The sequence below is a fragment of the Myotis nattereri genome (genome assembly GCF_964212035.1).
Source record: "Myotis nattereri genome assembly, chromosome: 16".
Classification (NCBI taxonomy): Eukaryota; Metazoa; Chordata; class Mammalia; order Chiroptera; family Vespertilionidae; genus Myotis; species Myotis nattereri.
In genome coordinates, this window is record NC_138091.1 from 36,553,547 (window position 1) to 36,581,320 (window position 27,774).

Genomic DNA, 27,774 nt, shown 5'->3' on the forward strand with positions numbered 1-27,774 from the left:
AAGACAAAACCATGGGGCTCCTTAAACTTCTGAGCGTTCACTAAAACTTCAGTTGGCTGGCCTACCTCACCTGGGCCAGCTAGAGTGTCTCTGGCAAGTATGGGAAGCCTCAAGCTTCTGGGCCGATTCCACCCCTCCAGGGCGGGGCACCTGATAAGTCAGCCAGATGAGGTGGCTCGTGGACCAGTCCCAGGGATGAGCAGTTGGGCAGTGAACCCAGGAGGGCCTCAGAGAGACTCCATCAGGAAGCAGTGAGGAAGGTGTTACTTCCTACAGGGGTGGGAAGCCGTAGTTGAGTCCTCAGACAATGGAACTGGTGCCTTTCAGAAGAGGGGTTCTTATGTTTGGGGGCTTTCAAGGAAAACAGACCATCAGCATATCTAAGAGTAGAGAATATCACCACCAAATCCTAAACCTTAAAGGATGAATTTGGACTTTTATCTTCCAAAAAATAGAGTCCTGCTCGTCCTTGGGGAGATGTCCAAGGTTTGGAGAAGCTCAGTCTCAGATGCCTTTCCCGAGAGAGCTCTGAGGGGCAAGGGCCTCGGGCCTCAGTCAGAATGAAAAGGCGCCCCCTTCTCTATAAGCAGGAGCTGCCTCCGTGGGGCCAGGCCACCACCTTCTGCCTCGCCCAGCAGAGGTCCTGCTAACCTCACGCTTTTGGGGGTTTTAAAAATAATTCTTTATTGTTGAAAGTATTACATATGTCCCCTTTTTTCCCCATTGACCTCCTCCCGCCCCCTGCCCCCCACCTCAGGCCTTCAGCACCCTATTGTCTGTGCCCATGGGTTATGCATATATGCATACAAGGTCTTTGGTTGATTACCTCCCACCCTCCCACCTTCCTCCGCCTTCCCTCTGAGATTCCGCATTCTGTTCCATGCTTCTCTGTCTCTGGATTCACTCAGTTCATCAGTTTTGACCTCACTCTTAAAATCTTCCTAGACCATCCCAGCTCTCAGCTTCTTATCCTGCATCGTGGATGGAGAAGAGAGCTCAGGCACCCACACCAGCGTGTCCTGCCCAGAAGGGAGAGGAATGAAGCTGGACATGAGTGTGCCAGTGGCCAGCTGGTATAAACACAGAGCCAGAAGCTGGCTGTCCCACCACTAAAGCCAGTCTTGGAAAAATTAGATGGAGAGTCTACCCCAAGTGCACCTCCACCTTGTAGTTCACCATTTGTATGAGTTGCTCAACGCCTGTGGAGATGAGACTGTGGGTTTAAAACATTCTGCAACTCATAACTCATTTAGAAGACGCATGTCATCAGGTGTGTCCTCCAACCCTTTCCCATGGAGACATTATTAATTGATCACCGAAACTGAGAGCTAGATGCCTCCTAGGCAGGAAAGAAAAAGGCCCCCCCCACTCCAGTTTGTGTTATCAGCTCTTCCCTGGACAACTGACCCACTTCGGCAGCGCCTGTGTGTCACTGAGAAAAGTTCTAGTGAAAACAGAAACATAAGGAGATAGCTGTTACAAATTATAAAGGAAAATTAAAGACTACATTTAGACTATGAAAAATTATAAAAGTCACAAATATAAAAAGGAAAGAATGAAAGAAAAAAGCAGCCTAAAAGGATAGAATGATAAAAGGTAACATAGGGAAATATATTCAAAGGGAATTTCAAAAGGTTAAAAATTACTAAATGACCCGAGGGGCTACTTTTACAACTCTCCTGTAAGTCTAAAATTATCTCAAAAATAAAAATAAAAACATTAATAAATGAAAAGCTAATATAAATCTGGGGTGAAAATTAAAAGTAAAAATAATTTAAACAATAAAAGGAAGCAACTACATGTAAAAGTTTAAAGGGAGGAATTGAAAGCTGATAAGACAGGGGAGTTTCAAAAATAAGTAAAGAAGAAGTACTGAGGACGTGTCCGCGAAGATGGCGGGTCGGAGTATGCAAGCTGCGAGATGTCCTACAGATGAATGATCTTTAACCAACTGTGCAGTTGTGAATGAAAAAGATTTCCAATCTGGCCAGCATGTGATTGTGAGGACCTCTCCCAGCCACAGGTACACATTTACACTGAGGACCCATCCATCAGTGGTTCCAGGGAGCATTGCATTCAGCTTACCTCAGCGAATATGGGCTGGACTTTCTATTGGGCAAGAAATAGAAGTGTCCTTATATATGTTTGACAAGACCAAACAATGTGTTGGCACAATGATCATCGAGATTGATTTCCTGCAGAAAAAAGCATCGACTCCAATCCTTAGGATACCGACAAGATGGCAGGAGAATTTATTCAACAGTTCAACAACCAGGCATTCTCAGTGGGACAACAGCTTGTATTTAGCTTCAATGAAAAGCTTTTTAGCTTAGTAATAAAGGATATTGAAGCCATGGATCCCAGCATCCTGAAGGGAGAGCAGGGGATAGGTAAAAGACGAAAGATTGAACTAGGACTGGTTCTTGGAAATAGTCAAGTTGCATTTGAAAAAGCAGAAAATTCATCACTCAGTCTTATTGGCAAAGCTAAAACCAAGGAAAATCGCCAGTGTATCATCAATCCTGACTGGAACTTTGAAAAAATGGGAATAGGAGGTCTGGACAAAGAATTTTCAGATATTTTTCAATGAGCATTTGCTTCCCGAGTGTTTCCTCCAGAGATTGTGGAACAGATGGGTTGCAAACATGTTAAAGGCATCCTGTTATATGGGCCCCCAGGTTGTGGTAAGACTCTCTTGGCTCGACAGATTGGCAAGATGTTGAATGCAAGAGAACCCAAAGTGGTCAATGGGCCAGAAATTCTTAACAAATATGTGGGAGAATCAGAAGCTAATATTCGTAAACTCTTTGCTGATGCTGAAGAGGAGCAAAGAAGGCTTGGTGCTAACAGTGGTTTGCACATCATCATCTTTGATGAAATTGATGCCATCTGCAAGCAGAGAGGGAGCATGGCTGGTAGCACGGGAGTCCATGACACTGTCGTCAACCAATTGCTGTCCAAAATTGACGGGGTAGAACAGCTGAACAACATCTTAGTCCTTGGAATGACCAACAGACCAGATCTGATAGATGAAGCTCTCCTTCGATCTGGAAGACTGGAAGTTAAAATGGAAATAGGCTTACCAGATGAAAAAGGTCGACTACAAATCCTTCACATCCACACAGCAAGGATGAGAGGGCATCAGTTACTCTCTGCAGACGTAGATATTAAAGAACTGGCCACAGAGACCAAGAATTTCAGCGGTGCTGAATTGGAGGGTCTGGTGCGAGTGGCACAATCCACTGCTATGAACAGACACATAAAGGCCACTACTAAAGTTGAAGTGGGCATGGAAAAAGCAGAGAGCCTGCAGGTGACAAGGGGAGATTTCCTCGCTTCTTTGGAGAATGATATCAAACCAGCATTTGGCACAAACCAAGAGGATTATGCAAGTTACATTATGAATGGTATTATCAAATGGGGTGACCCAGTTACTCGAGTTCTAGAAGATGGAGAGCTGCTGGTCCAGCAGACGAAAAACAGTGACCGCACACCACTGGTTAGCGTCCTGTTGGAAGGCCCTCCTCACAGTGGGAAGACTGCGTTAGCTGCAAAGATTGCAGAGGAATCCAACTTCCCCTTCATCAAGATCTGTTCTCCTGATAAGATGATTGGCTTTTCTGAGACAGCCAAGTGTCAGGCCATGAAGATCTTCGATGATGCATACAAATCCCAGCTCAGTTGTATAGTTGTGGATGATATTGAGAGACTGCTTGATTTATGTCCCTATTGGCCCTCGATTTTCTAATCTGGTATTACAGGCTCTTCTTGTGTTACTGAAAAAGGCTCCTCCTCAGGGCCGCAAGCTTCTTATTATTGGGACCACTAGCCGCAAAGATGTCCTTCAGGAGATGGAACTGCTTACCGCTTTCAGCACCACCATCCACGTGCCCAACATTGCCACAGGAGAGCAGCTATTGGGAGCTTTGGAGCTTTTGGGCAACTTCAGTGATAAAGAACGTACCATAATTGCACAGCAAGTAAAAGATAAGAAGGTCTTGATAGGAATCAAGAAGCTGCTAATGTTGATCAAGATGTCCCCACAGATGGATCCTGAATACCGTTTGAGAAAATTCTTGGCTCTCTTAAGAGAAGTAGGAGCTCACTCCCTTGACTTTGAAAATGTATTTGCAAACACATAGTGACCAAGGTAAAGATGGCCTGGGATCATCACTGGATTTACTCAAGACCCTAAATGAAGTGAATTGTTCCCTGCCTTCAACACATGCTCACTCTGCATGATCAGTGCAATAAAAGTCCCCTCCTTGTGCTTATTTAAAAAAAAAAAGAATAAGTACTATGAGATAATTAGGTTATATAAAGGAAGGTATCAAAGTAAAAGACAAGAGACTAAAAACTTCCAGAGATAAAAATGGAAGCTGATGGACTAATCCAAAGTAGCATAAGTGAACCAGCACAGAGTGGCATATTGAAAAGTCCAGAAACTCAAAGCTATGAGCTAGTTTTTAAATAAAGAAATATTCTCAGTGAAGATGAGAACAACGTCTGAGTAAATATCATTTCTACCGCGCTCTGTTGGGCTTTTGCAGGGAAGGGGGTGCATGCTGCCCCAAGCCTCACACCCACTCCGGGCGCTGGTAGGGATTCCCTGCCCGCCCTCAGAATGCACAGCTGAGGTCCTGGTGGGTACCAGTGAGGTGAGTGGAGGCCACAGCTTTGACCTCCTGGCAGGGCAGGGGGCTACCCAACTCGGAACTGGGGGAGTCAGGACACTGGTCAAGAGGTGGTTCTGCTGTGCAGTTAGTTGCATGAGGTTGAACAACACGTGCTTTTCTCTGCTTCAGTGTCCTTACCAGGGGTGTCCGCTGACGCCTTCCTTCTCCTGTTTGGTCCTACCCTCTGCATAAAAAACAAACAAACCAACAAAAACCATTAAACTCCTAGTCAGCAGCATTTACTTCTTACTGAAGTTGAACGAGTGCTGGGCATAACAAGTCACCTGTCCACCTGGTGCTTTTGAACATGAACTGATGTGATGTTTGTGAATTAAAGGTGCACATACATGTAAATAACACTTTGGCAGGGATGCAAAGCTCAGGCTGAGGTTGCTGGGGAGGTCAGTGGGGAGGTGAGGATATGTCTGCCATGAACTAGGGAGGTGGCACTTTACTCTGCCTGACCCCCACTCCACACACACACACACACACACACACACACACACACTCCCCACCCCCCAACCACTTAGCCTCACCTCAACATCCCAGCCTCAACCTCCCATCTTCCCTCCCCAGGTGGGCCTTGAACCAGGATGACTGAGCCCCGCCAGGAGTTCAACATGATGGACGATCATGCCGGGACCTACGGGCTTGGGGACAGGAAAGATCTCCCCTCTCAGGGGAGCTACACCCTGCTGCAGGACCACGAGGGCGACGGGGACCACGGTCTGAAAGGTTAGTGCACCCCCTGCACGGCAGGCCCGGGCCTTGGGACTCACAGCCGGTCCGCTTGCTTTGGAAAAGGCTGGCAGGAGGGGTTTGCAGCCAGTTTCTTAAAGAAGTTTTAAACACTTTATTGGGTTAGATTGTCAATAGAGAGACGCCTCATCATTTGAATGAGCCAAGATAACCCAGATGCGACGCTCATTGAAAATGTACCTTCCAAAGGGGAGTTTGCCACCCGAGTGGATGCCGTGTGACAGAATGCAGGGCGGGTCAGTCTGATCAGTACAGGGTGCTCTCTCGAGTCTTTAGCCACACCTGTTGACTTATAAATCAGCAGCACTCATTAGCATGCAAAATACGTGGCCTGACACATTAGCTTCATCTCTCCCTCGCAGGCCTGTCTGGGCCCTGTTCGGCACGTTAGTTAGTGCTGGGATTCCTACTATACCTACGTTAATAAACTGCATCCACTTCTGCATATTCTAAAATACAGTCCTTTGGGCAAATCAGCTTGGCCTCCTCCTGTCCCATTCCAAACAAATATGTTTCATTTCACTGTCTGGCCACCAAATTCAGGAAATGCGCAGCCTCTCTTCTGCTCCACATGCTGGCCTGATTCCCGCCAGGAGCACCAAGCTGGCCTCAGTGTGAGGAGGACCCTGCCCCTGCCCTCCAGACCTACTCCTAAGGAGACAAAATGGCAAGCAGTCTACTTCCTCTTTTAGTGGTAAAAATAGTTTTAAAAACACTTTGCAGCCTGGGGCGTGGGATGGTGAATAGAAGCGGTGCAGCTCCTAGGTGGGAAACGACCTTTTCTGGGGGCATCTATCCAGGAGGGCTCCCTGGAGGAGGCAGGTCACCAGGAGGTGCCCTGGGTGCAGGAACCACAGTCTCTGTCTTGGAAAGGTTTCAGGACTCACTGGGGGCCTTACTTCAAAGGCTGGCCTCTCTGTATGTGTTTAAGCAGAGAACACGTTGGAGTCACAGGAGCTTGGAAATTAGACACGCGGGCTCCAGGTTGGAGGAAGTGGAGGCCGAGTGGGCCTGCTGTCCCTGGGCTCAGAGGCTGCCCAGCCAGAAAGAGCGATGGGAGGGGAGGGATGCGGGGGGGGGTGGGGGGAATGGGTTCCCAATGGGCCCTTGAACTCCCTACCTGGCGTCATGGTAACAAGAAATGTGCATTCTGACCTGCCCGCAGGCCACAGCCTGGCTCCAGCCCTAGTTGCTAAGCTTCAGCTCTTTGTGGAGGGCTGCTGGGCCCTAAGCGCTCCCTCGTCGGAGGACCTGAGCCCACACATGCCCTCCAGCCCCCGCCCCGCACGCCTCTCATCACTCTCTGCCAAGTCCCCGTGGAACTTCAGTTATTAAACTCTTTATTAAACGCTCACGGATGGAATCCAACTTAGAATCACAACATGCTGAATTTTGCCCCGGATGAATTCTGCCAATGAAAAATGATGCTCTATGTAGGGTTGCCTGGTTTAAAAATTAAGTGAAAAATATAGATTATGTTGCAACAAATGTAGCATAATAATGAAGGATGTGAATAATGAGGAAACTGGGTTTGAGGTACACTCTCTGTCCTATCTTTGCAATTTTACTGTGAATCTAAAACTGTTCTCAAATAAAAAGCTCATTTTTTTAAGTCCAGAAAAAAAAAGCAGTTTTCACCAGTCTTATTTTTTAAAGGGAAAACTAAATTCAATTTGTACAGTAAGAATCAGCTGACTGAGTTATTTTGTGTCTCAGAGTTGCCTAAAGTATATTCGCTAAAACTACTCCATTCTTTCACATAAAACATGATCAGAAGTTCTAGGCCCAAACAGACATATGATAATATATATACAGCTGACCCTTGAACAGCTTGGGAGTTTGGGGTGCAAACCCCCCAAGTCATCAAAAATACATATGTAACTTTTGACCCCCCCCAAAAAAAAACAACTTAACTACTGACAGCCTACTGTTTGACCATAAGCCTTACTGATAACATAAATAGTCGATTAACACCTGTTTCATGTTCTATGTTACATGCTGTATTCTTTCAATAAAAGGAAGCTGGAGAAAAGAAAATGTTATTGAGGAAATCATAAGGGAGAGAACATACATTTACAGTATTTACTGAAACAAAGCCACATGTGAGTGGACCCACACAGTTCAAATCGTGTTGTCTAAGGGTCAACTTATATGCGAGTTTTAAGGGGCCAACCTTTTTGTCCCTGCTGGGAAAGGAAAGCATTTGGAGGTAGTTTGCTTACCCGGAGAATATACTTGCCAAGGAAGCAGTAATACCTGAAAGATTTCCATAGTTCTCATCAGGCTTGTTCTTGCTGCTAAGGACTTAGAACGAGTTGTTTTTATATGGGGAGCAAGGGGTGCCCCTTGGCAGAGGTGCCACTTGACCTGCGACACTTTAGGTAAGTGACAGAGACTGCTTTGGGTCATGACAGGAAACCACATGTAAAGTACTAGGCAGAGCGTTATCTAAGTAGGTGCTAAGCATTGGGAAAGGACGAGATGCAGCCAAAGAGACCTGCAAAGGGTGCAAGTTGGTTAACGGATCAGATAAGACATCCTAATGAATGAAAAGGTGTTTAATGGGTTAACTGGTTATACCTTCTAGATAAGATACTCGGAAGAAGCCCTTCCCCTTCCTTCCGACCTCCAAGAAATTTAACAAGGATAACGCAGATGATAAGGGTTGCAGGCTGGCAGGCTGAGGACAAATTGGGGGCAGGGGTGTTTGGGGACAAGTTGCTAGAGACCCGGTCACACCCATATGTGCCAGTGCCCTGCCAGTCAAGGCTGGTTAGTAATAAGACTCCGCAGACAGTCTGCATGACGTTTGCTGGTTTTTGCAAGCTCCGGGACCAGGAAACTACATCTGCTGGCGGCTTGTTTAGAATTAGCGCTTCTTTGACTGGATGGGCGCAGCCAGGGCTGGTGTCCCGGGACAGCGTTTTAGCAACGGGTCCGGGGTACCTGACCCCATGGTGCCCTAGGACTCCACTTGCCTTTTTTTCATCCGTTTCGTGCACAGAACCAGCCCCCTATCATGAAACCGACCCCACGGCTGCCCCCACCCTGGGTGGAGTGGCTCTCCCAGAGGGCGCCAGAGCTTCCTGGCTTCCGGTTCTGAAAGGACAGTTTTCTTCCAAGTAACTAAGGCTGACATTCCAGGTGTCACTCAAGGCTGCTTAGCCCGCACTTAGAGACCCTTCCATGAGAGGAGCTGGGTGGAGTCCAGGCACCGGTTGTCCAGTTAGAAGCGGGCACTGGGTCTGCCCTGAGCTACTTCCTTTTCAGAGGAAGGAGCTGGAGCGCTGAGTGTTTTCCAGGTGTTTTCTGCTTGCCCTTCGTTAATGGCAGTGATCTCCCATGAGTCTCCCCGGCAAGGAAAGATGAGGCCCCAGGTCCTTGGGGCGTAGCTTTTTGGTATCTGCCGCCATTTTTCAGGAGAGCCCTGCCTCAGCTGGAACCACAAGCTGATTAAAAGGCACTGTCTCCTCTCGCCAAGACCAACGACTGCTCACCTGTGCCTATGCCCAATGACCCCGGTGTGGGGCACCATGGTGTTTGCGGGGGAGGGGGAGTAGGGAGTTGGGCCTCTTTGTGGTTTTATCATGCGGCCACGGTCCATCCCTCTGGCTTCCATACTGAGTGACTTTGGGCTTCAAAACAAACTGCTCCTGAGTTCCTCCTGAGGTCCCAAGGGCAGGTGGGCGAGGCGGCCATTCTGAGGGACTCACTGTGTATGTTCCAGAGCCTCCCCTGCGGACCCCCACCGGTGACAGATCTGAAACCGCTGATGCTAAGAGCACTCCGACAGCCAAAGGTGGGGCCTCCTTCCTCTCATTGCTCCATCCAGCCAGCTCCTCCCATGCACCAGCCTGCGTGTCGCCGTGCTTCGCACCCATGTGTGCCACCCTTCCTGGCTGCATTGCTGTTGCCTCTCCCTCTGGCTGAGAGATACGCTCGCTCAGTGCTTTGCAGGATGGCTCAGGCTTGGCTCAGGAATGCTGGCGGAGCCAAGCCCTGCTTGGATGCCTTGCTCGCTGGTGCCAGGTATGGGCACCTTCATCATGTGGGTGCTTTGAGGCAGCCACACTTGCAGAGACTGGGGTCTGTGGCAAAGCAACTCCTCAAAGCCCCTGCTTCATATCCATTGACCTCCCCAAACTTCTGCAAAAGCCCCGCCCAGCTCACTCTGTCATGAGCCACCAGGTCCCAGAGCAGCCGTGTGGCTGAGGAGAGGAGCAGGTCAATGCCTGGCTCTGAGCTCACACGCTGGGACTGGTCTTGGTTTAGTGTCCTTCTGTGTGTGAGCAATGGGCGTGGCTGGGCCTCTGGACATTGGCCACCATGTTCGTTCCAGCCCATCTTCCGACCTGTTCTCTCTAGACATTTGCCGTCCAGGTTATTATAAAGCTCCTTGTGTATTTCCTGGGGTGCTCCTTGGTCCCGATTTTGACCACCTTCTCTTGCTTCCCATCTATGTCAGTCGAGACTGAATTTGATTGCAGGTCAAGGAAAACCCAAGGAAGGGAGGCATATACCTGAAGAGGTTTATTTGTCTCACGTGATAAGATACCCAGATCTGGGCAGTCCCCAGTCTCATCAGTGTTCCGCCGTCTTTATCTCCTGCCATCCTGTACGGTTATATTGCCTCATGGTTACAATATGGCTGCTGCACTTCCAGGCACCACATCTGCCTTCGAAACAGAAAGAAAGTAGCAAAGCAAAGTGGCCAAAAGAGCCCTGACATCCAAAGTGTTCTCTTTTAATTAGGAAAGCAGGAGGTTTTCTGCAAGCCCCACCTGGCCAGCTTCTGCTTGTGTCTCATTTGTCAGAACTGAGTCTCACGGCCCACCCCTGGCTGGAAGGGAGACGGGGCCACCAGGTATTTTGCTTTACAGCCTCTTCAGTAGGAGAAATCGAGAGACAAGGGACTTGAGAATGGCTTTTGAGCAACCCGTTCGTGGTATCTGCACCTCCATCTCTTCATCCTCCCCAAGGAGGCTCCCGGTTCTGTTCTCAGCACTGCTCCGGGCCCTGCCCATTACTGCACCTGTGTGTCACAGGGTGCGAACTGGCCCCAGCATCCACCTTGGATGAATTCAGAAAGCGGCTGTCAAGTGCCTGACAACTGCTTGGTCTAAGGGTGCATCCGTGGAGGACACAGTGGGCATGGCCCTTCCCCCACCCCCAGGTTCTCAGCCCAGGGAAGAGAATACCAGGCCAAATGCTCTTTTCTCTCCTTAGAGCCAGTGATGCAAGACACATCCTGCTGATCTTGTTAGGACAGTTGCACAAGTTGCCTACCTCCCTGAGAAAGTCCTGAAACGCTAATGCGAGAACCCAGGCCAGCCTTCCACATCACGGTTTTCAGTGTCCCGTCAACGGTGTTCTGGAAGAATCTTCCAACAAGTCTCGCTGCACTGGGGACCCTGTGCGCGTGTGGGTCCCAAGAGCTCAGCTCCCACCGGGCAGGGAAGGGGCCGTGCTGGGCCGGGCTGTTCCGCCTGCTCCCGAGACCGTAATTAAAATGGACTCCAGTTGTCTAAACTGATCAGGCCCTTGGACAGCTTTCCGCACTGACAACTCCTTATGTTCACCCAGAACCGCCTGGGAGTGTGCCAGGGCATTGCTCGGGGACCAATGCCGATTGGAAGCCTTCACCTTAGTGAGAGACCAACAGCAACTCCTGGTGGGGGGTCTCCACCTCCGGACTCTGCTCTGAAGGTGGCCCTGCCCCAGTCCTGTGGTCAAGCACCCGACCCCGGACAGCACGGGCCTGTTCCTCCCTACCCAGGGGACTCTGTGCTCCTTAACCAGGGGACATGGGCTCGGGACAGGGCCAGCTGGAGGAAACCTCGGAGGCTACCTGGAGTTGATACTCCCATTTTGCAGATGAGGAAACTGAGGCCCAATGAGGACAAAGGACTCACAGCAAAGCCGTAGACCCTATCCCCTAACCCCGGAGTTCCTGCCCTGCCTTAGGCCCAGTTCCTCTCCTGCACCACCTTAAGGATCAGACATCTGGGAACAGTCATCTGATTTTCAACATCTCTTCTTCACCTCTCCCTGGGACCATCCCCAGCAGTCTCTTGCACTGCGTGCCTACACAGGGCTGTCCCTGGCTTTCCTGGCAGAGGGCCTCATGGGCCGGTGCCACTCAAGCAGAATATTAATGTGCTTCCCGGGAGATGTCAGACAGGGTGGCTCTGGACCTGCTTTGTGGTGTGGCTTTTTTGCATGCGGCTGAGTTCCCCACCCGCCTCCCCTCCCTGCCCTGCTGCCGCACACAAAGCAAGGTGAGGGGCTTGGCACGGCTCATCCCGGGCCCCACAAAGGTGATTTTCAGTGGTTTCCAGACGTGACAGCGCCCCTAGTGGATGAGGGAGGCCCCGGCAAGCAAGCAGCCGCTCAGCCCCACATGGAGATCCCAGAAGGAACCACAGGTGAGGGTGACCCCAGGGCTGGGTTCCCGGCTGATCTGCTGCAGGAAAGGGTGTGCGTGGGGTTGTGCTCATCTCAGAGTGAGGCGGGAATGTGGGCGGACACTGGCTCCTGGGACAATTGGGGTGTTCTCAGCTTGACGCCTGGATGTCCTGCTGCCTCCATGGCCGTCTGCCAGCCTCCCCGGGGGAGAGGACCTTGTGCCTCCCTTCTAGCTCCTCCTCCCTGTCCCGGTCAGCGCATCAGCTCCGCAGGGTGCGCCAAGGCAGGCTGGCGGCAGACCCTGCCTTCACCCGAGGTCAGTCCACCCTCCACAGACTCTGCCCAGTGACAGGCTCACCCTCAGGGGCCGGTGTGCCCCCAGCAGCACTGAGTGTGCAGCAGGGTCCAGATGGTTGACCCACACCTTTGGAGTACAAGCCCTGAGGAGTTCAGCATATAATCCAGCATCCAATCCTGCGACCCTCCTGTCACGCGTGTCTGCACAGAACATGCATGACGCTGCTGTCCTGTCCACACGGTGATGGGGAAGAGCTCAGACATCTAGGCACCGACCAGAAATAGCCCAGACTCGGGGCCACCAGAGTCACAGAGAGCTGCCCGGGCCCTGAGGACACGGCTAGCCCAGCCCGGAGCTCCTGCTGGCATTTCCTTCGCGTCCCCTCCCCTGGGCTGACGTACAGACCCCACAGGCACTTGGTGGTGGGAGCGTGCTCGACAAGAAACACAGAAGAATTCTGGACAGGATTTCACCAGCAATGGGGAGTGGGGACCTGTCCCAGGCAGGAGTGTCTTTCCTTCCTAAGGGCGGTGCTCACCGCAGCCACGTGGGAAGCCACAGCCTTCCTCAGGGCCCCACGCGTGGGAACCCCATGCCGGGCCAAGCAGGCCACGCTTCCAAGCAGTTTCGGCTTTTGGAGTTGGTCCTCTGAGATGGGTGGAGAGAAATGTTCTCGAAGCCTGGCAGGCCTCATTCTTGACAGGGAAGGTAGTGTGAAGGCCAAGAAAGGACTCGTGGGATGAGATCATGAGTCCCCTGGTGTTTGTCCCTCACTCTTTTTCCAATGGGGGCCCTTCCCCTGCCCGGGGTGAACACTGCAGCCCACTTTCCATCACTCCTAGGTAATCAAAGAGATTTTCGTCTCATTAATCACAAAACACAGTCTGCAAATGCCGATCAGAAGGTCCACTCCATGCAAAGGTCAGAGCTCATTCCAGGCTGCAGCCCCTCCCCTCTGGCTGGGGAGGGGGAGGATGGGAGGCAGGAAGAGCCGCTGCCTGCACCCTCTCTGCGGTGTTTAAAGCTGACTCTCTAAGGCCAGTGGTCGGCAAACTCATTAGTCTACAGAGCCAAATATCAACAGTACGACGACTGAAATTTCTTTTGAGAGCCACATTTTTTAAACTTAAACTATATAGGTAGGTACATTGTTATTAACTTAATTAGGGTACTCCTAAGGCTTAGGAAGAACCACACTCAAGGGGCCAAAGAGCCGCATGTGACTCGCGAGCCGCAGTTTGCCGACCACGGCTCTATGGGGACCTTTTTTCAATTCTTCCCGTCTCCTCCCACCCGGTCATCCCCCCCGAAGGTTCCTCCCTGGTCTTGAATCAGGCAGACATTTCCTCTCCACTGCTCCTTGGGGGCTGACGATCTACCTGCAGCCTCACCTCTGCAGAGGCGCTCGCTCCAGCTGGGGACCTGCTGGACGTGGTCTGGAGCATCCCCACACGGACGCTGCCCTGACCCAGAGGAGCGCTAAGGGAGACACACAGACATTCTCTGCCCAAACTGTGGTTTGCAGACTGACAGCAGGGCCTCCACCATATTCCTTGTCCACCCTCCAAAGCAGGGCTGGCCTCTCCCCTCCTCTACTTTCCAAGGTAGGGTCCCGCCATGGCGCTAACCATAGAGGACACTCACCAAGGGTCTCCAAGGGGTGCCTTGAACCCCTTTCACTGGAACTGAGGTGGGGGGGTGTTTACATGGCCCCCCCAATCTTTCTAAAGAAACCCTCCTCAGAGATACCCTCCCCTCCATCCTCTTGCCTCCTCATGAGGCAGAAGGTGTTAGAGGCTCAGCTGTTGACTTGGACAATATGCACCTTCGCTTGGCACCTCAACTGGCAGGTTCCATTTGCTGTATCTTGGTGCCCCCTGAACACTTCTCATTTGAGGTCCTATTGGGGGTGCAGGGTGGCCGCCCCACGGCAAGAATCACTGCCGTGCTGGGGTGGGAGCCCCTGCGTCTTGGGGCTTCAAGAATACAGCGAGGCCGCATAGTGACGTGCCAGGCCAGCCACGGTCACACGCCCTCCCTCCCTCGGACTTCTCGGAGGCCTCCCTTGCTGGCATTGGGGGTCGTCAGAGTTCTCGGCACCCTCCAATTTCTAGCTGGTGCCAGGGCCAGGCTATCACAGCTCTGCGCTGGCCTGTGGAGGCTGCCGACTTCCCAGGGCCACGATGGTGACATCATCCTGGCATGCCTCTCGTGTGCTCTGTCTCCCGGATCTGTGCCATTCAGCGGGACTTGCCGTCACTGAGTTTTCCTTCCGTAACCTCAACAGAAACTCAGACCGAATCGATGTTTGGAGCTGCGCCTGCCGGACAGTATCGTCCAATGACATGGAGTTGTCACCATTAGACCTCACGGGCAGCGCAGTGTCAGCTCGGGGGCCCAGAGGGCGGTTGTGCTATGAGCTGGTAGATGGGGAGTTTCCTGAGCTCACCGCGGCCCCCCTCACCACAGCTGCCCTGAGACAGCCAGTGGGCGGGTGTTTACAAGGCCATCATGGGCCTATCCGGAGACCAGGGAGTCTTCCCCTTCCCTCCTCCGTGCTCTCCGTGGTGGGCCCGTGTGGCCAGGGATGGTCACCTGTCATTTCTGTCTCAGGTGTAGAGGCTGAGTCATTGCAGGTGTGGGAGAAAAGACTGGTGGCCCAGCCAGCAGCATACAGGCATTTCTCGGGGGGCGGGGGGCGGGGGGCTCTCTGTCACTGGGCTCCTGAGGCCAGCGCGAGGGAATGGATGGCTAACTGGTCTTGTAGGCTCTTTCTTCTGGACAGTTATACTCACTGTCCTGTAGCAGTATCCTGATTTATTATGAGGCTGAAATTGGCATTGCATTAAAGCTTATTGATTTCAGCACCACTGAAATGTGCAGAAACCTTTGCTCAGTCTTCTGTGTTTGGGCTGAGCTGCTAAGCAGGAGCCCAGGATGCCCCAAAGCTATCACTGGCCCCGCTGGCCTCCCTCGAACCAGGAGGCGCCTATTCTGGGCACGCAGTTCAAGGGTTTCCCGTGGTTGGGAGAAAAGAAACCAAACAGCTCTGGGGCACCTGCTATCTGCCAGGCGCTTTGCTAAACACGTTCACACAAATTCTTGTGTTAATCCTCACCGCCCTCCTGTAGGAGTAGAACCGGTATCGTCACCTTGGGATTCTAGGTAAGGAAATGGAGACGCTGCAGAGGTTAAGTCAATAATGGCACCTGGGTGTGAGTCCCAGCCTGACTCCACAGCCCATGCCTAGCCCTTCCCTCCACCTCTGCCCCGAGCTGGGGCTGGGACTCAACACCCGGACACGGGTCCCATGGCCGTGCCTGGCAGCAAATTGCTCCTCTGGCCTCACCCATCCTGTGTGTTTTTGTCCAGTGGGGCCCTCAGAACCCTTGGCCCACTGTGGGGAAGGTCTTTCCTACCGGACTGAGGTCACCTGTACAGTGTAAGGGGTTTGTGTAGTCAACATCCCCAGCAATAACACGTTCAGCGAGTCGGAGGGACAGCCTCTCAGTACTGGTAAAGGTGCCTTTTTTTTTTTAATGTTTTCAGAAAACGACCGGGAGGTGCGGAGAGCTTTGTTGTTAGCACACAGTAACTGTCTCTGCTTTTCTCTCCTTCATTTGCCGACACATAAACCAGCTGAAGAAGCAGGCATTGGAGACACCCCCAACCTGGAAGACCAAGCGGCTGGACATGTGACTCAAGGTCAGTGGCTGGAATTGCCTGCCAAGCCTTGGGGGTTGGGAGGAGGGAGATGGCAAGTCTCAGGCGGACTCGACCCTGAAAAGAGAATTTGGGCCTGGGCCCTAAGTCACAGGCCCAGCAGATTTTTAGGGGGTGGTACTTATTAAAGTCGGGCTGTGGGGATCTAGAAAGAGCTCTAACATGTTTTTCCCAGCACTATTTCTGAGTCAACCCTAAAGAGTTTAGTGTTCTGAAAAAAAGCTGGCCTTGTCCCACTTGGGGAAGAGAGAATGAATATCCAACAGAAACGCAAAGATGTGTGACGGGCGGTTCTCCCTGCAGGCTGTGCCCTCTGGTCTGTCCCAGGAGCAAGGCCTCAACCAGATCCCCAACAGGCCATTTCTTTTCCGTTTTCGCCTGTGCAAACTTCAAACCCTATTATGATTTTCTTCTCAGGAACCAAAACTGCTGTGTTCAAGAAAAGCAACTTTCTGTAATCATTTAGCATACAACCTTTAAGAACTTAATTTTTTTAAGTCCTAGAGATTCTTCTTAGGAAATGGAGACCTCTGATACAACGTGGGCTGGGTTTGTTGGCTGTCATTTGCTGCATAAATGAACTTCAGAGTCTACTCTGTAATGTGGAAGCTTCTAGATTGCAAAAAAGCTAGGAACTAGGTGCTCTGTTTTTTTCTCCAGAAAGTGATATGGGATTTAGCCAATGGTTAGCACCACCACTGAGGCCACCTGGCTTTAGGAAGTGTCTGAGCCTAACACCAATGCTAGATGGGGCCCTGGAACTCACCAGGTCCAAGGTGAGAAAACAGGCCTGCAGAGGGGAGGTGCTCACCCTGCCCCCCCTCCTCAACCCCACCCCCCAGCCCCCAGCATAGACTGAGAGAGCTTTCATTCCAAGCAGACCAAAGCAACGAGGGTGAGCGCAGCGCGTGTGGGCTTGTGATGTCGTTTAAATGTCCTTTTCTTATTGCAACAAATACGTGTGTTTCCTCTTAAACAATCAATGAGCCCTTGCTAACCTTTTGCCACTGCTGCCTCTTCAAACCCAGAGGGGTTGAGAGTTCCTGGTCAGCTGAGGGCGGTGCCCGAGAGGCCCCTGGCCGATGGACTTAGCTCTCAGGTCCAGCCTGGACACGGCAGAGAAGCTTCTGGGGTCTCCGTGCTGCCTCGGGGAGAGAAACAGCCAGAAGTCCAAGTCTGTCACCGTCCTCAGCATCATCCCACCTGCCCACCGCCTCTTCCAACAGGAGGCCTTCGGGAGCCCCTCCAGGAGTGGGGACCAAAGCCAGGGGCCCGGGCTGAGGAGGCCCCGGCGTTCCCGGAGCCCAGCTCCCCTGGGCATCTGCAGACAGAGGTGGTCCAGGAAGGCGTCCTCAGAGAGCCGAGGCGTCATGGAGATGCAGCCACAGGCCTGAGGACCCCGGGTCTGACCCGCCAGCACATGCCCGACGTACCTGGGGCTCCCATCCTGCCTGAGGGGCCCAGAGAAGCTGCGCACCCGCCCTTGGGGACAGAACCCGAGGACACAGCGGGAAGTCGCCGTGGCCTGGGGCTGCTGGAGCACCAGCCTTTGGGAGGCCTGCACCAGGAGGGGCCGCCTCTGAAGGGGCATCAGGGCAAAGAGAGGCTGGGGGGTGAGGAGGTGGATGAAGACCGCGACATCGACGAGTCCTCGCCCCAGGACTCCCCTCCCTCCCAGGACTCCCCTCCCTCCCAGGACTCCCCTCCCTCCCAGGATTCCCCTCCCTCCCAGGTCTCCCCAGGTCTGCAGAGCTCCCCAGCCCGAGGTGGGCCAGCCCCCCAGACAGTTTCTAGAGAAGCCACTGGCACCCCCGGTTTCCCAGCTGAGGGTGCCATCCCCCTCCGTGTCGATTTCCTCCCCAAAGTTTGCACAGAGCCCCAGGCCGCAGAGCCTGAGGGGCCCAGCGCTGGGCCTGTGGAAGGGCATGACGGGCCCCCCGAGTTCACGTTCCACGTGGAAATCAAAGCCAACATGCAGAAGGAGCAGGGAGGCTCCCAGATGGATGTGGGAGGAACTGCCCCTCCGGGGGCCCCTGGAGAGGATTCAGAGCCCCCGAGCCCCTCTGAGGGAGAGGACACAAAAAAGACTGACCTTCGAGACCCACCTGAAAAGCAGCCTGTGGCTGGGCTGCCCGGGAAGCCCGCCAGCCGGGTCCCTCAACTCAAAGGTCTGTGTCAAGAGCTCCTGAGCTGCTTCCCGGAACCCCGTGTGCCACCCAGGCTGCGGGCACTGCCACTGAGCTTCTGGCCCCTGTGATGCCTGCCGCTTCCAGGTTCCCAGGCACAGCCACTACGCGGACCCCCTGGGTCCCGCTGCTCACCCTCCCGTGGCCTCCTCCTGCCCTCAGGCCCTGGACGCACGTGCCCCCCTCACGCTGCTTGCCCGCCGTTCTGCATGTCACCAACACCCCCACCCAGCGCTTCCTGCCCTGTTCAGTCCCCCAGCCACTTGGTTTATCCGCACATTCCACCAGCCCACGGGAGGTTGGTGGGCCGCACTCCAGGGAGGATAACAGCTGCTCCGACTTTTGAGGGCCTATCGTGCGCCTTAAATGTATAGTCTAGAGCCCTCCCGGCCCTCCCAAGTGGGTGTCATTAGCCCCACTTGGCAGATGAGAAAGCTGAGGCTCAGAGAGGCAAAGTAACTCACTGAAGGTTACCAAGTCGCAAATGGCCGAGCCAGGTTCAGAATCCAGGCAGGTCTGCTCGGAAAGGAAGCTCTTCCTTGTACACCACAGTGACTTCCAGAGGTTCTGGAGTGAAACCTCCTAGCCCAGAGACGCAGAGGGCACGCGCCCGCCTCCTGCTGCTCTTGTCAGTGGACGATGCATCACGACCGGCAGGTGACACACACAAGCGCTCGGAGGTGGCCAACAGCCCACACTGAGCCAATGACACAACGACCCCACCCACACCCACCCCGCAGGAGGGACAACGAGCGGAACAAAATGTTCCTGTTCAAAGCACCCCCCTTCCTGAGCCCTGGGAAGCAAGACCACAGTCGCCCTTTGGGGGCTGGAGAGATGGGAGGGGCGGTTCCCAAGTGTGGAGGTCTCTGTGTCCTGTCAGGGAGGGGACAGTATACAACCCAAGGCGGCTTCCTGGCCACGTCAAGTGCATCCATACATTTAGGGCCCTGAGCATTTTAGGGTTATGTTCAGGGTTCAGACATGGATGCTACTGAAGCTGTCAATGGCAAACATCTGTTCAGTTTTTATTAGATCCTGCATGTCAAGAAAACTTGGAAATGTTGTCGATAAAGGAAGCTGTATTTAAAATTTAAAACAGAGGCTGGTGCCATTTTGGAGCTCAACCCATCTGGTACCCAGATGGCCTAATAAATTTATAATCCCTTAAAATTTAAAACAGAAAAAAAAATCCTGTGTCCATTTTAAAATATCCTAAGTTCCAAAATAGTAGGAGGCAAATAACTGTGGCTTGACACCTTACAACACTGCTTCCTGGAAACGGTGTTTTATAGAATCCTGGTCCACTGGATGCTGACAGGTGTGTCCATGGTCCAGTCAGCTTAGACTAAACAAAGTTAAATAGGGTTTGCTGGTGCAGGACTTGCCCGAGTCTTTAATAATCTAATGCACATGTTGACCCTCTGAGAAGGACCCATAGTATGAATTCCCCAAAGTTATTTGATCTCATCTGCTTACATCTCCTGGAAGAGGGCCTGTTCAGCAGTCCCCCAATTTGGGAAATGCTGATCTAGCAGACGCATTGGTTGTGACATGCATGATGGTTGATGTGGGCAAAGGCTGTGAACCAGGTCCTGGACCCTGGCTAAGAGTCTCAGGGTGGGCTCAGGAACCTGCATTTTAATAACCTCTCCTGGTGATTCATCACGGTAAAGTCTGAAAACCGCTGGGCTAGCTCATCAATGCTGGTCACTCTAAAAATCCAGTCTCCCGTAGCCAGTGAGCAGCTCCAAGAGGCCCCATTGTCCTTGGGGCAAGGGGATTACAATATTGAAATCAAAGACAAATCTATAATCAATCTTCAACAATGAATGTCAGTAGAAGGAGAAGGTCAGGCAGAGGTGACCCTGGTAGACCTGTAGACTGGTTTCACCAAGCGGTGTGGCTTCCTAAACACAAAAGCGGTCAATGGTTTAGTCCTAAAATCCAGAGGTCATCTGTAGGATGTTCGATGGTAACCAGTTATGAGCTAATTTGGGAAAATGCAAGGATTAACCCCTTGGGAGGGCCACCACGTGGTGAGAAGATCCTCCAGGGCTGGGTCATTTTCGGGTTGGGCTCATTGGAGAACAGCTGGGGCTGGTGCCCAAAGCCTCCATTAGTGAGGGGCTGGCCCTGACCCTTGGGTGACAGCATGAGCAGGGGTCCTGCAGGGGCCAGAGCCTGGCTGAGCTGCCCCATCGGTGGCCCTGGGGCTTTCAAGTGCCCCTCCTTGGAGAGGAGTTGGCCCCAGCTGGGGGGGACTGGCCCAGGCAGAGGCAGGAAGGGAACCCGTGAGAGGCAGGGTCTGCCTTCCCTGTGCCAACGTGTGCCCGGAAGTTGCCTCTGCGTCCCCTCTGCATGTCCCCACCCTCGGCCAGCCTGCTGCCCTCGTCAGGGTGCGCCAAGCAATGACCCCAGCGTGCTGTGTTGATACTAACAGCGAGAGGCCTAACAGGTTCCAGGGGAGAGAAAATCAGTGGTTCCCGCTGAGCCCACCTGAGCAAAGCAGGTGGCACTACCCTGAGAAAGTGGCCTGACGGCCCCGGGCCCCGTCCAGGAGCCGTGCAAATGGGTGTGACGTCCATTCTCGTTTTATATCTCATCAGCTCGCATGGTCAGCAAAGGCAAAGACGGGGCTGGAACCGACGACAAGAAAACCAAGGTAAGCTGCCGAAACCACGGAGCTGTCTGCCGCCGAGTCTACCAAGAAGCCGTGCTTTATATCTGAATTAGTTTGCATGTACAATGTGTCTGTATACGTGTCACTGAGGTACAGCTGCCATTCCCAGCACTTGTTTTTACGCCAACGTAAAACTCCCGCGTTTACCCCTGTTGCCTGGGCAGGGCAGTCGGCAGGCTCAGGAGCCCTGCTCCTAGGTGCCATCCGTTAGCCTAGTTAAATGAGGTGTTCACGGGACATGAAGGTACGTTTGACTTTTCTGAATTTTGTACATCTTACACTTCTTGCGGCAGGTCTGGGCTCAAAAACATATGTATATATACACACACTTTAGCTAGAAAAATATCATTTCCTTGAGGGGCTGAGGGAGTGTTGAGCAAGGACGTGATCCCCAACCTAAGGTGGAAGGTTCCGGAAAGCCCTAGGAGAGCGGGCCTACAAAGGGGGGTTGGCGAGGCGGGGGCGGGAAAGGCATTCTAAGGGCAGCAACAGCACAGCAAAGACTGGGAAGAGAGGCCTCATGCCCTCCAAGAACTCTAAGCGGCTTGGCTTGGTGGCTGCAGAGCTGGCGGGGGGGTAGGGGGGGTGCGGCTGGCAGAGGAGGGAAGCCTGGCACACACCTTGAATGCTAAGTGGACAAGTGTGGCGGCCGTGGCGCAGTAGATGCCGCTTCACATCTTGCCAAGGCGGTGATTTGATCGTGTGCTGCTGTCAGTCTTCAGAAACGAACCCCAGGGTCAGTAAGAGAAGCAGCCTGCTGCCCCCCACCCGCCCACCAGCACTGCACCCAGGACTTCCCATCAGCTGGAGTTACTCCCCTCAGTGACTTTGCGCTCCTGTAACTGGACAGCAGTGTTTTCCCAGGAAAATCCCACCGTGGCCCTAGACCGGTGATGGCGAACCGATGACACGCGAACTCATTTTTTTGGTTGAGTTTTCTTTGTTAAATGGCATTTAAATATATAAAATAAATATCAAAAATATAAATCTTTGTTTTACTGTGGTTGCAAATATCAAAAAATTTCTGTATGTGACACGGCACCAAAGTTAGGGTTTTTCAAAATGCTGACACGCCGAGCTCAAAAGGTTCGCCATCACTGCCCTAGACGAAGACCTGTTTTTCTTAAAGGTGCCTAAAATTCCCGTTATCAATTCCGCCTGAAAGGCCTGGGTCTTCATCAGCCCCGGAGCCCTGATGGCGCCCCCAGGTGCAAAATGGTACCGTGTTGAGGGCCGCTCCCCACAGCGCTGTCCTGTAGGAAGTCAGGGTTCCCCATCACAAGACCCTGTGAGTCAGCTGAGGGTCCTGCAGAGACTTGGGGGATGGGGCTCTGCCCTCGGTGCTTGAAGCAGTAGCCGTGGCTGCTTGCCAACCATGATGCACATTTAGGGGGACCCCAGCCTCATGCATTCACTCTTCATTCATTCATTCATTCATTCATTCATTCCCACACATGGTGCAACGTCCCTGCCCTAGAGTTGCTCATAGTGAGGGGTCAGGTCTCTCAGACACCTTGGTAGGGAGAGCGCTGCCTGTGCACCTGGGGAAGGAGGCGTTGCCAGTACCCGCCCCCAGCTTTCCTTCCTTTTCACCAGCCCCAGGACCTCAGCTCGCATCCCTCCCCTCACTCCTCCTCCATCCCTTGGGCCGTCCTCCTCGCTGAGGCTTCCGTGGGGAATGCAAGGGCGATGAGGAACAAACCCCAGAAACCAGTAAAATCTCTGTCAGGACCTGCCCCGTCGTCGCTCAGCCCTACCTCTCGACTGGTCCTCCAGGGTTTATTCCTGAAAGTGTAGCCCCTCCTCTCCCTGGGCCACACACCCTGGTCAGAGTCCCCCCAAGGCGTCAGGACAAACCACAGGTGCCAGCCACACATCGCCAAGTGCAGCTGCCTCTGTGAGGTCATCCGGCTCTCAGGCGCCTGTCCCATTGGGCCGCCCGCCCACCCAGGCTTTTCCTGAAGTGGCCCACGTTCCAGAGGAGACATGGGCCAGATTAGGGTTCACCAGATCGAGTTCAGTTCTATTGCAGATTTTATTCAGAAAGTGTGTGTGTGTGAGAGAGAGAGAGAGAGAGAGAGAGAGAGAGAGAGAGAGAGTGCTAAGTGGTGTCAGGCAGAATCTTTGAGACTGAGAATGGGCACGGCTCTGATTGTAGCAGTACCAACCTGTCAGCGAGGGGGAGGGCGCCAGGGGTGAGCAGGCCAGCCTGGCTCTGCACCTGGAATTGGGCATGTCGGACGCTTGACACGCTGCAGAAGTTTTATTGAGAAACATCCTAGAATCATCTACTTTGGTGATCTCCACCAACTTTTTGGACATGAAACACCTGTAAATCAAAAAAATCTCCAAAGTGGGGAGCTGGGGGGCGGGGGGGGGGGACGGGCACAAAAAAATCCAATGGGATCAAGACAGAACGTTCTAGAACTTCTCTCCATTTTTCGGCTTCTCTTTTAAAAGTCCTGTCACATGTGCGTTCTATAATGCACTGCCTATATTGGCGTCATGACATAGCGTTGGCCGAGTCCATGAGGGTGCACGTCCCCACCTGTTCTGGCCGATGACGGCTGCCAAGGGTACATGATCCAAACAGGTGGAGATCCCTGCCGTAGACCGTTACCTGCCTTGTTTATGTTTCGTTACTGTCTTTTTCAGTTTGTTTCCCTCCCCCATGTGCTGACTTTTATTTTGATTTTATTTATGTTTATGTTTAAGACATCTACACCTTCCTCTGCTAAAACCCTGAACAGTAGGCCCTGCCTTAGCCCCAAAGGCCCCCCTCCTGGTAGCTCAGACCCTTTGATCAAACCCTCCAGCCCTGCCGTGTGCCCAGAGCCATCCTCCTCTCCTAAACACGTCTCTTCTGTCACGCCCCGAACCGGCGGTTCTGGAGCAAAGGAGATGAAAGTCAAGGTAAGGAAAAACGCCTCCGCAAAGAACCAGGCTGCTCTCGTGTGGTTTTCCAATGTGTGTCTCTTTTAGCCGAAAAGACCTTCTTCAGATCAGCTCTTACCTAGAAGCGCCACACAGAACAGTTGGAATGGGGATGGGGCCTCAGCCCTCCTTCTAAGCTCCCTTAGTCCTCATAGCAGCAGCCCCCAGGCACCTGCCGGGACCCCGCTGTGAAGTCGCCGCTCTAGTGGGGCTCCCCTGTCCCCTCCCGGTTGGGGAACCGGAGTGCTTCCAGATTGCCCTCTCGGGTTGGATACCAGCCTCGCTGGGCAGCAACGCCTGACCCGCTAGTTGACTCCCTCCTGAGCCATCGTTAGGTCCTTGGTGAATGCAGTGTCTTTTCTGAGTCATGAGTCAGGGTCATCGACTGGGTAACCAGGCCCGGGCACTGCAGCTGGCTGTGCTGGTGCCCTGCTCAGCCTCGGGCCGGTTTGCTAATCGATGCTGTGTCCACCCACCACGGGCTCTTAGCGCATCTAAGGAGCCGCTGAAACCCAGGGTTGCTTGTGAGAGAACAGAAGAGTATGACTTAGCTCTGGAGCACTCTCGGTCAAGTTCAACAAACAGGGTCCTCACGGGCCTCTGGGGAAACCAGCCACCGCCAGTCAGATGCCTGAGGAGAGGCAGAGAACGGGTGTCCACACGGGGCCGTCTGATGTCCTGCCTGCTGAGCGGCCCTGGTGGAGAGTGAGCCTGAGCGTCGCTATCAGCTCCATGGCCTTTCACGCCGCACATTAGCGCAGCTCACGCTGATGACTCACCTGAACGTTCCCCCAGGAGGACACGGTGTTCGGAGCGCTTGGCGTTTGGGTGGGCCTGTGGGTTTGTGTGCCCAGCAAACCCTTGTGATTATAGGAGACATTCGTTGCATCCTGTAGGCAAAGGGTCACCCCACCCGTAGCCTCATTTTGAGTCAAAGTGGTTAAGTGGCATCGACGCCAAGTAACAATGTCCTTTCTCAACCGTAAAAACCACGCTACCATGCTTCGGTTTACAGGGGGCAGACACTAAAACTGGAACCAAGATTGCCACACCCCGGGGAGCGGCCCCTCCAGGCCAGAAAGGCCCGGCCAATGCCACCAGGATTCCAGCGAAAACCACGCCGTCCCCAAAGACCCCGCCAGGTAAGAACCTTCTCCGGAACCCAACCCTCGTCTCCAACTGTCCCTGACAGTTCATGCCTCTGGTGGCTCCTCGATGCCTTCTGCTCGCTAAGCACTGGATTGTGCGTTTTCTTTTCCGCCTTCTTGACAATTCTTAGTTAGACATTGCATCCCCACCTTTTATCCACGAAGGTGTCAAGCTCAGAGTTTGCACGGCTGCGTCTACCAGCTCGTTGGAAGCAGGAGGAGAATGAGGCCGCATGGTAACAAGGGGCAGGAAGGGGGCTTCTCTGAGCTTCTCTTGACCCCTACCCAGTCCAGGGCCCCTGGGAGGTGTTTTGACGGCCACCTAGGCATGTCACTATGTGTGACCTTACACAGGGCACGGCCTCTGCCCAGCCTCACTTGCTGGGGTGCTGGGGACCCTCTGACAGAAGCTGAGGGTCTTCGCTGATCAGTTGCTGTCTGTCCTTCGCTCCTGGGAGTAAACCCGGTCGGTTCAGTAGCAGGAAAGGCTCCCGTAGAGCGATTTTGCTTCCGGCGGTGCTTTCAGAGGTGTAGCCCTCTTGGGGGACTGGGGAGAGCCAGGCTTAGCCCCACTCTCGCAGGAAACGTGTTCCGGGCAACTGGGTTTTGATGCCGCACAACTCATGGGGCGCTGGCCTGTGTTGGCTCTAGGGAGATGCTCGGGAGCCTGTGGGTCTTGTACGGCTGTGTGTGAGCCTGGCCTGGTCCGATGACACCTCTGCTGCCGTTGGCCGGGGCGGCAGCTCAGAGCCCTTCGCCAGCGGCAGGCTTTTGCGTGGCGTCTAGCCCGCGTCTGCCCTCGGGCGATGCCTACAAGGGCGGCGCGCATTAAGGCGGGCTGGTTTGGTTTTCCAAGCAGTGTTTTCCTCGTGTACCTGATGCCTATGCTATGGGGTCAGTGAGGAATTGTGACGGGATCTGCATACGACCTTGCATGTGCTCTTTGTCACTTCACACGATGCAGTTGGCTCACACGACTGGAGCCACAACTGGAAGCACGAGCGTGCCTCTCTCCTTGGCTCTCACCCGCTCTCGGGTGGCCTCCTGCAGGTGGACAGAGCACCCCGTGGCCCCTTGACCTTGTTTCCTGACAGACCCCTGCTCCCTGGACGCCTTCCCTGCCTCCCACCTCAGCCCCTCGGCCTGGCTGGGCGCCCACGGCCGGGGGAAGAGCTCCTCAGCCCCGTTTCTGCCTGATTGTAATGAGGCTTCCTGTGGATTTTTCTTTTTAAGCTACCAAGCAAGTGCAGAGAAAACCACCCCCCGCGGGGCCCAAGCCTGAGCGAGGTAACGCGCCTGCTCCGCCAGGGGCCCCCCCTCTGTGTGTGGCTGTGTGTCGGCTTTGGTGTTTAGAGCTGGAGGACCCGCTGGAGGAACCGTGGTTTCACGCGCTGAGCCTGGACGGGGCCGTCAGGAGTCCCGCTCCTCCGCTGGCGTGTGGTCTGATGAGCCCTGTGCGTCCGTCCGAGGGAGCTTTCTAATCCTGTGTGTTCTCATTTCCTGCCTGGGAGGGCCGGGTGGGACAGGGGAGCGCGTGCCTCGGGCTGCCTGTGGCTGCTGGAGGTTGCACGGCCCTAACCCAGGTCTGCGTGTGACGTTCCCGCTGGCGTTGACCACACGTGGTCTGCACAGCCTGTGAGGCCGGCCGGTCTCTGCTCTGGACGCTTCCACCTGTCGCCACATCCAGCCTCCAATCACAGCACTGGGGGCTGTGACCACATCCCCCCTTTTCAGATGCGGACACAGGCTGGGGGGTCGCTCCCCAATTAGGTGGCACAGAAAGGATGTGAAGCCATCGCCAAGTCGGGCCTTGTGCGTGGAGGCAGGAGGGGTGGGCAGGGGAGGGCAGGGCAGGGCAGAGTGGGTGGGGATGAGCCTAGAGGCAGAGACGGGGGCGGGGGGGGGGGTTGGGGGGGTTCTTAGGTGGAAAAGGAGAAAAGGCTTCATTTGTCCTGTTGCCACCGAACTTGACTGTAGGGTTAACAGCAGACGATCACACTCTAAGAGGACCTGGCTCACCCTCCCCTGGCCGAGTGCCTCAGAGCGGAGGGAAGCTAAGCCTCGGCCCTGGGGGCACAGCATGCGGCCCAGTGGCTCTCAGACCCGGCTGCTCAAGAATCACAGGGGAGCTTGGGAGCAGCAGCTTGCAGGCCGCACCCCTAGAGATTCTGTCACGTCAGGTGTGGGCAGGGCCGGGAACCTGCCTCTTACAGCCCTCGGGCGATGCCTACAAGGGCGGCGGGCATTAAGGCGGGCTGGTTTGGCTGTCCATGCAGTGTTTTCCTCGTGTACCTGATGCCTATGCTATGGGGTCAGTGAGGAATTGTGACTGGATCTGCATACGACTTTGCATGTGCTCTTTGTCACTTCACACGATGCAGTTGGCTCACATGACTGGAGCCACAACTGGAAGCACGAATGTGCCTCTCTCCTTGGCGGGTCTAGAGACTGACGCAGGGGCCCTGGGCCACACTAGGGGAACCACTGAACCACGGGGCAGATGGAACAGTAAACGACTGGAGGGCCGTGGGCGCGGGGTGCAGGTCAGGGAGCACCGGGTAGCGGCCCCTGGGGGAGGACGGTCCCAGCAGCCTTCCCCGAGGGTGTGACAGCTGCACTGGCATTTGCCCTGCATCGTGGGGAAGGGCGGGAATGGCAGGGCAGGGACCGGGCTGGGCATGGCTTGTTTGGAGAGCGAGGGACAGGTGGGCCTGAAGCAGGCACAGTGTCTGGAGTCGGGGAGGCTGCGGAGGCTCTGGTGGGAGGGGAGCCCCGAACTTGCTGAGCAGCTCACCATTCACCCTGTGGGGAAAGGGTCTCCAGGGTCCAGACGAGGTGGCCCTGGTCCTGCCCTGGCATCGCCCTTGCTCAGGGCCAAGGCCGCCCGGCTCCTCACTGCGGGCTTTATCCCTGTGCTTGGCTTTGAGGTGAGGCCCGCACTCAGGGGCATGTGGCTTGTCAG

At 53.9% G+C, this 27,774-nt stretch overlaps 1 protein-coding gene and 1 pseudogene across 10 annotated transcripts in view; both read left to right on the forward strand.

Moving 5' to 3' along the window:
- The window catches only part of MAPT (microtubule associated protein tau), an 80,586-nt gene that overhangs the window by 34,607 nt on the left and 18,205 nt on the right, over window positions 1-27,774 (forward strand). For 3 of the 9 annotated variants that reach the window (XM_081109045.1, XM_081109048.1, XM_081109046.1), the window contains exons 2-7: window positions 5,253-5,411; window positions 9,163-9,234; window positions 11,774-11,860; window positions 15,778-15,843; window positions 20,657-20,712; window positions 24,680-24,806. In XM_081109045.1, the coding sequence (XP_080965171.1) occupies window positions 5,270-5,411; window positions 9,163-9,234; window positions 11,774-11,860; window positions 15,778-15,843; window positions 20,657-20,712; window positions 24,680-24,806 (550 nt within the window). In that variant the 5' untranslated portion in view covers window positions 5,253-5,269. Of the gene's footprint in view, window positions 1-5,252; window positions 5,412-9,162; window positions 9,235-11,773; window positions 11,861-15,777; window positions 15,844-20,656; window positions 20,713-23,445; window positions 23,644-24,679; window positions 24,807-27,774 lie in introns of all 9 variants that reach the window. The other 6 variants (XM_081109049.1, XM_081109052.1, XM_081109050.1 and 3 more) reach the window with 3 other exon arrangements.
- Window positions 1,796-4,142, forward strand: LOC308531941 (vesicle-fusing ATPase-like; annotated as a pseudogene). Its single transcript has one exon. The product of its transcript is annotated as a vesicle-fusing ATPase-like (transcript).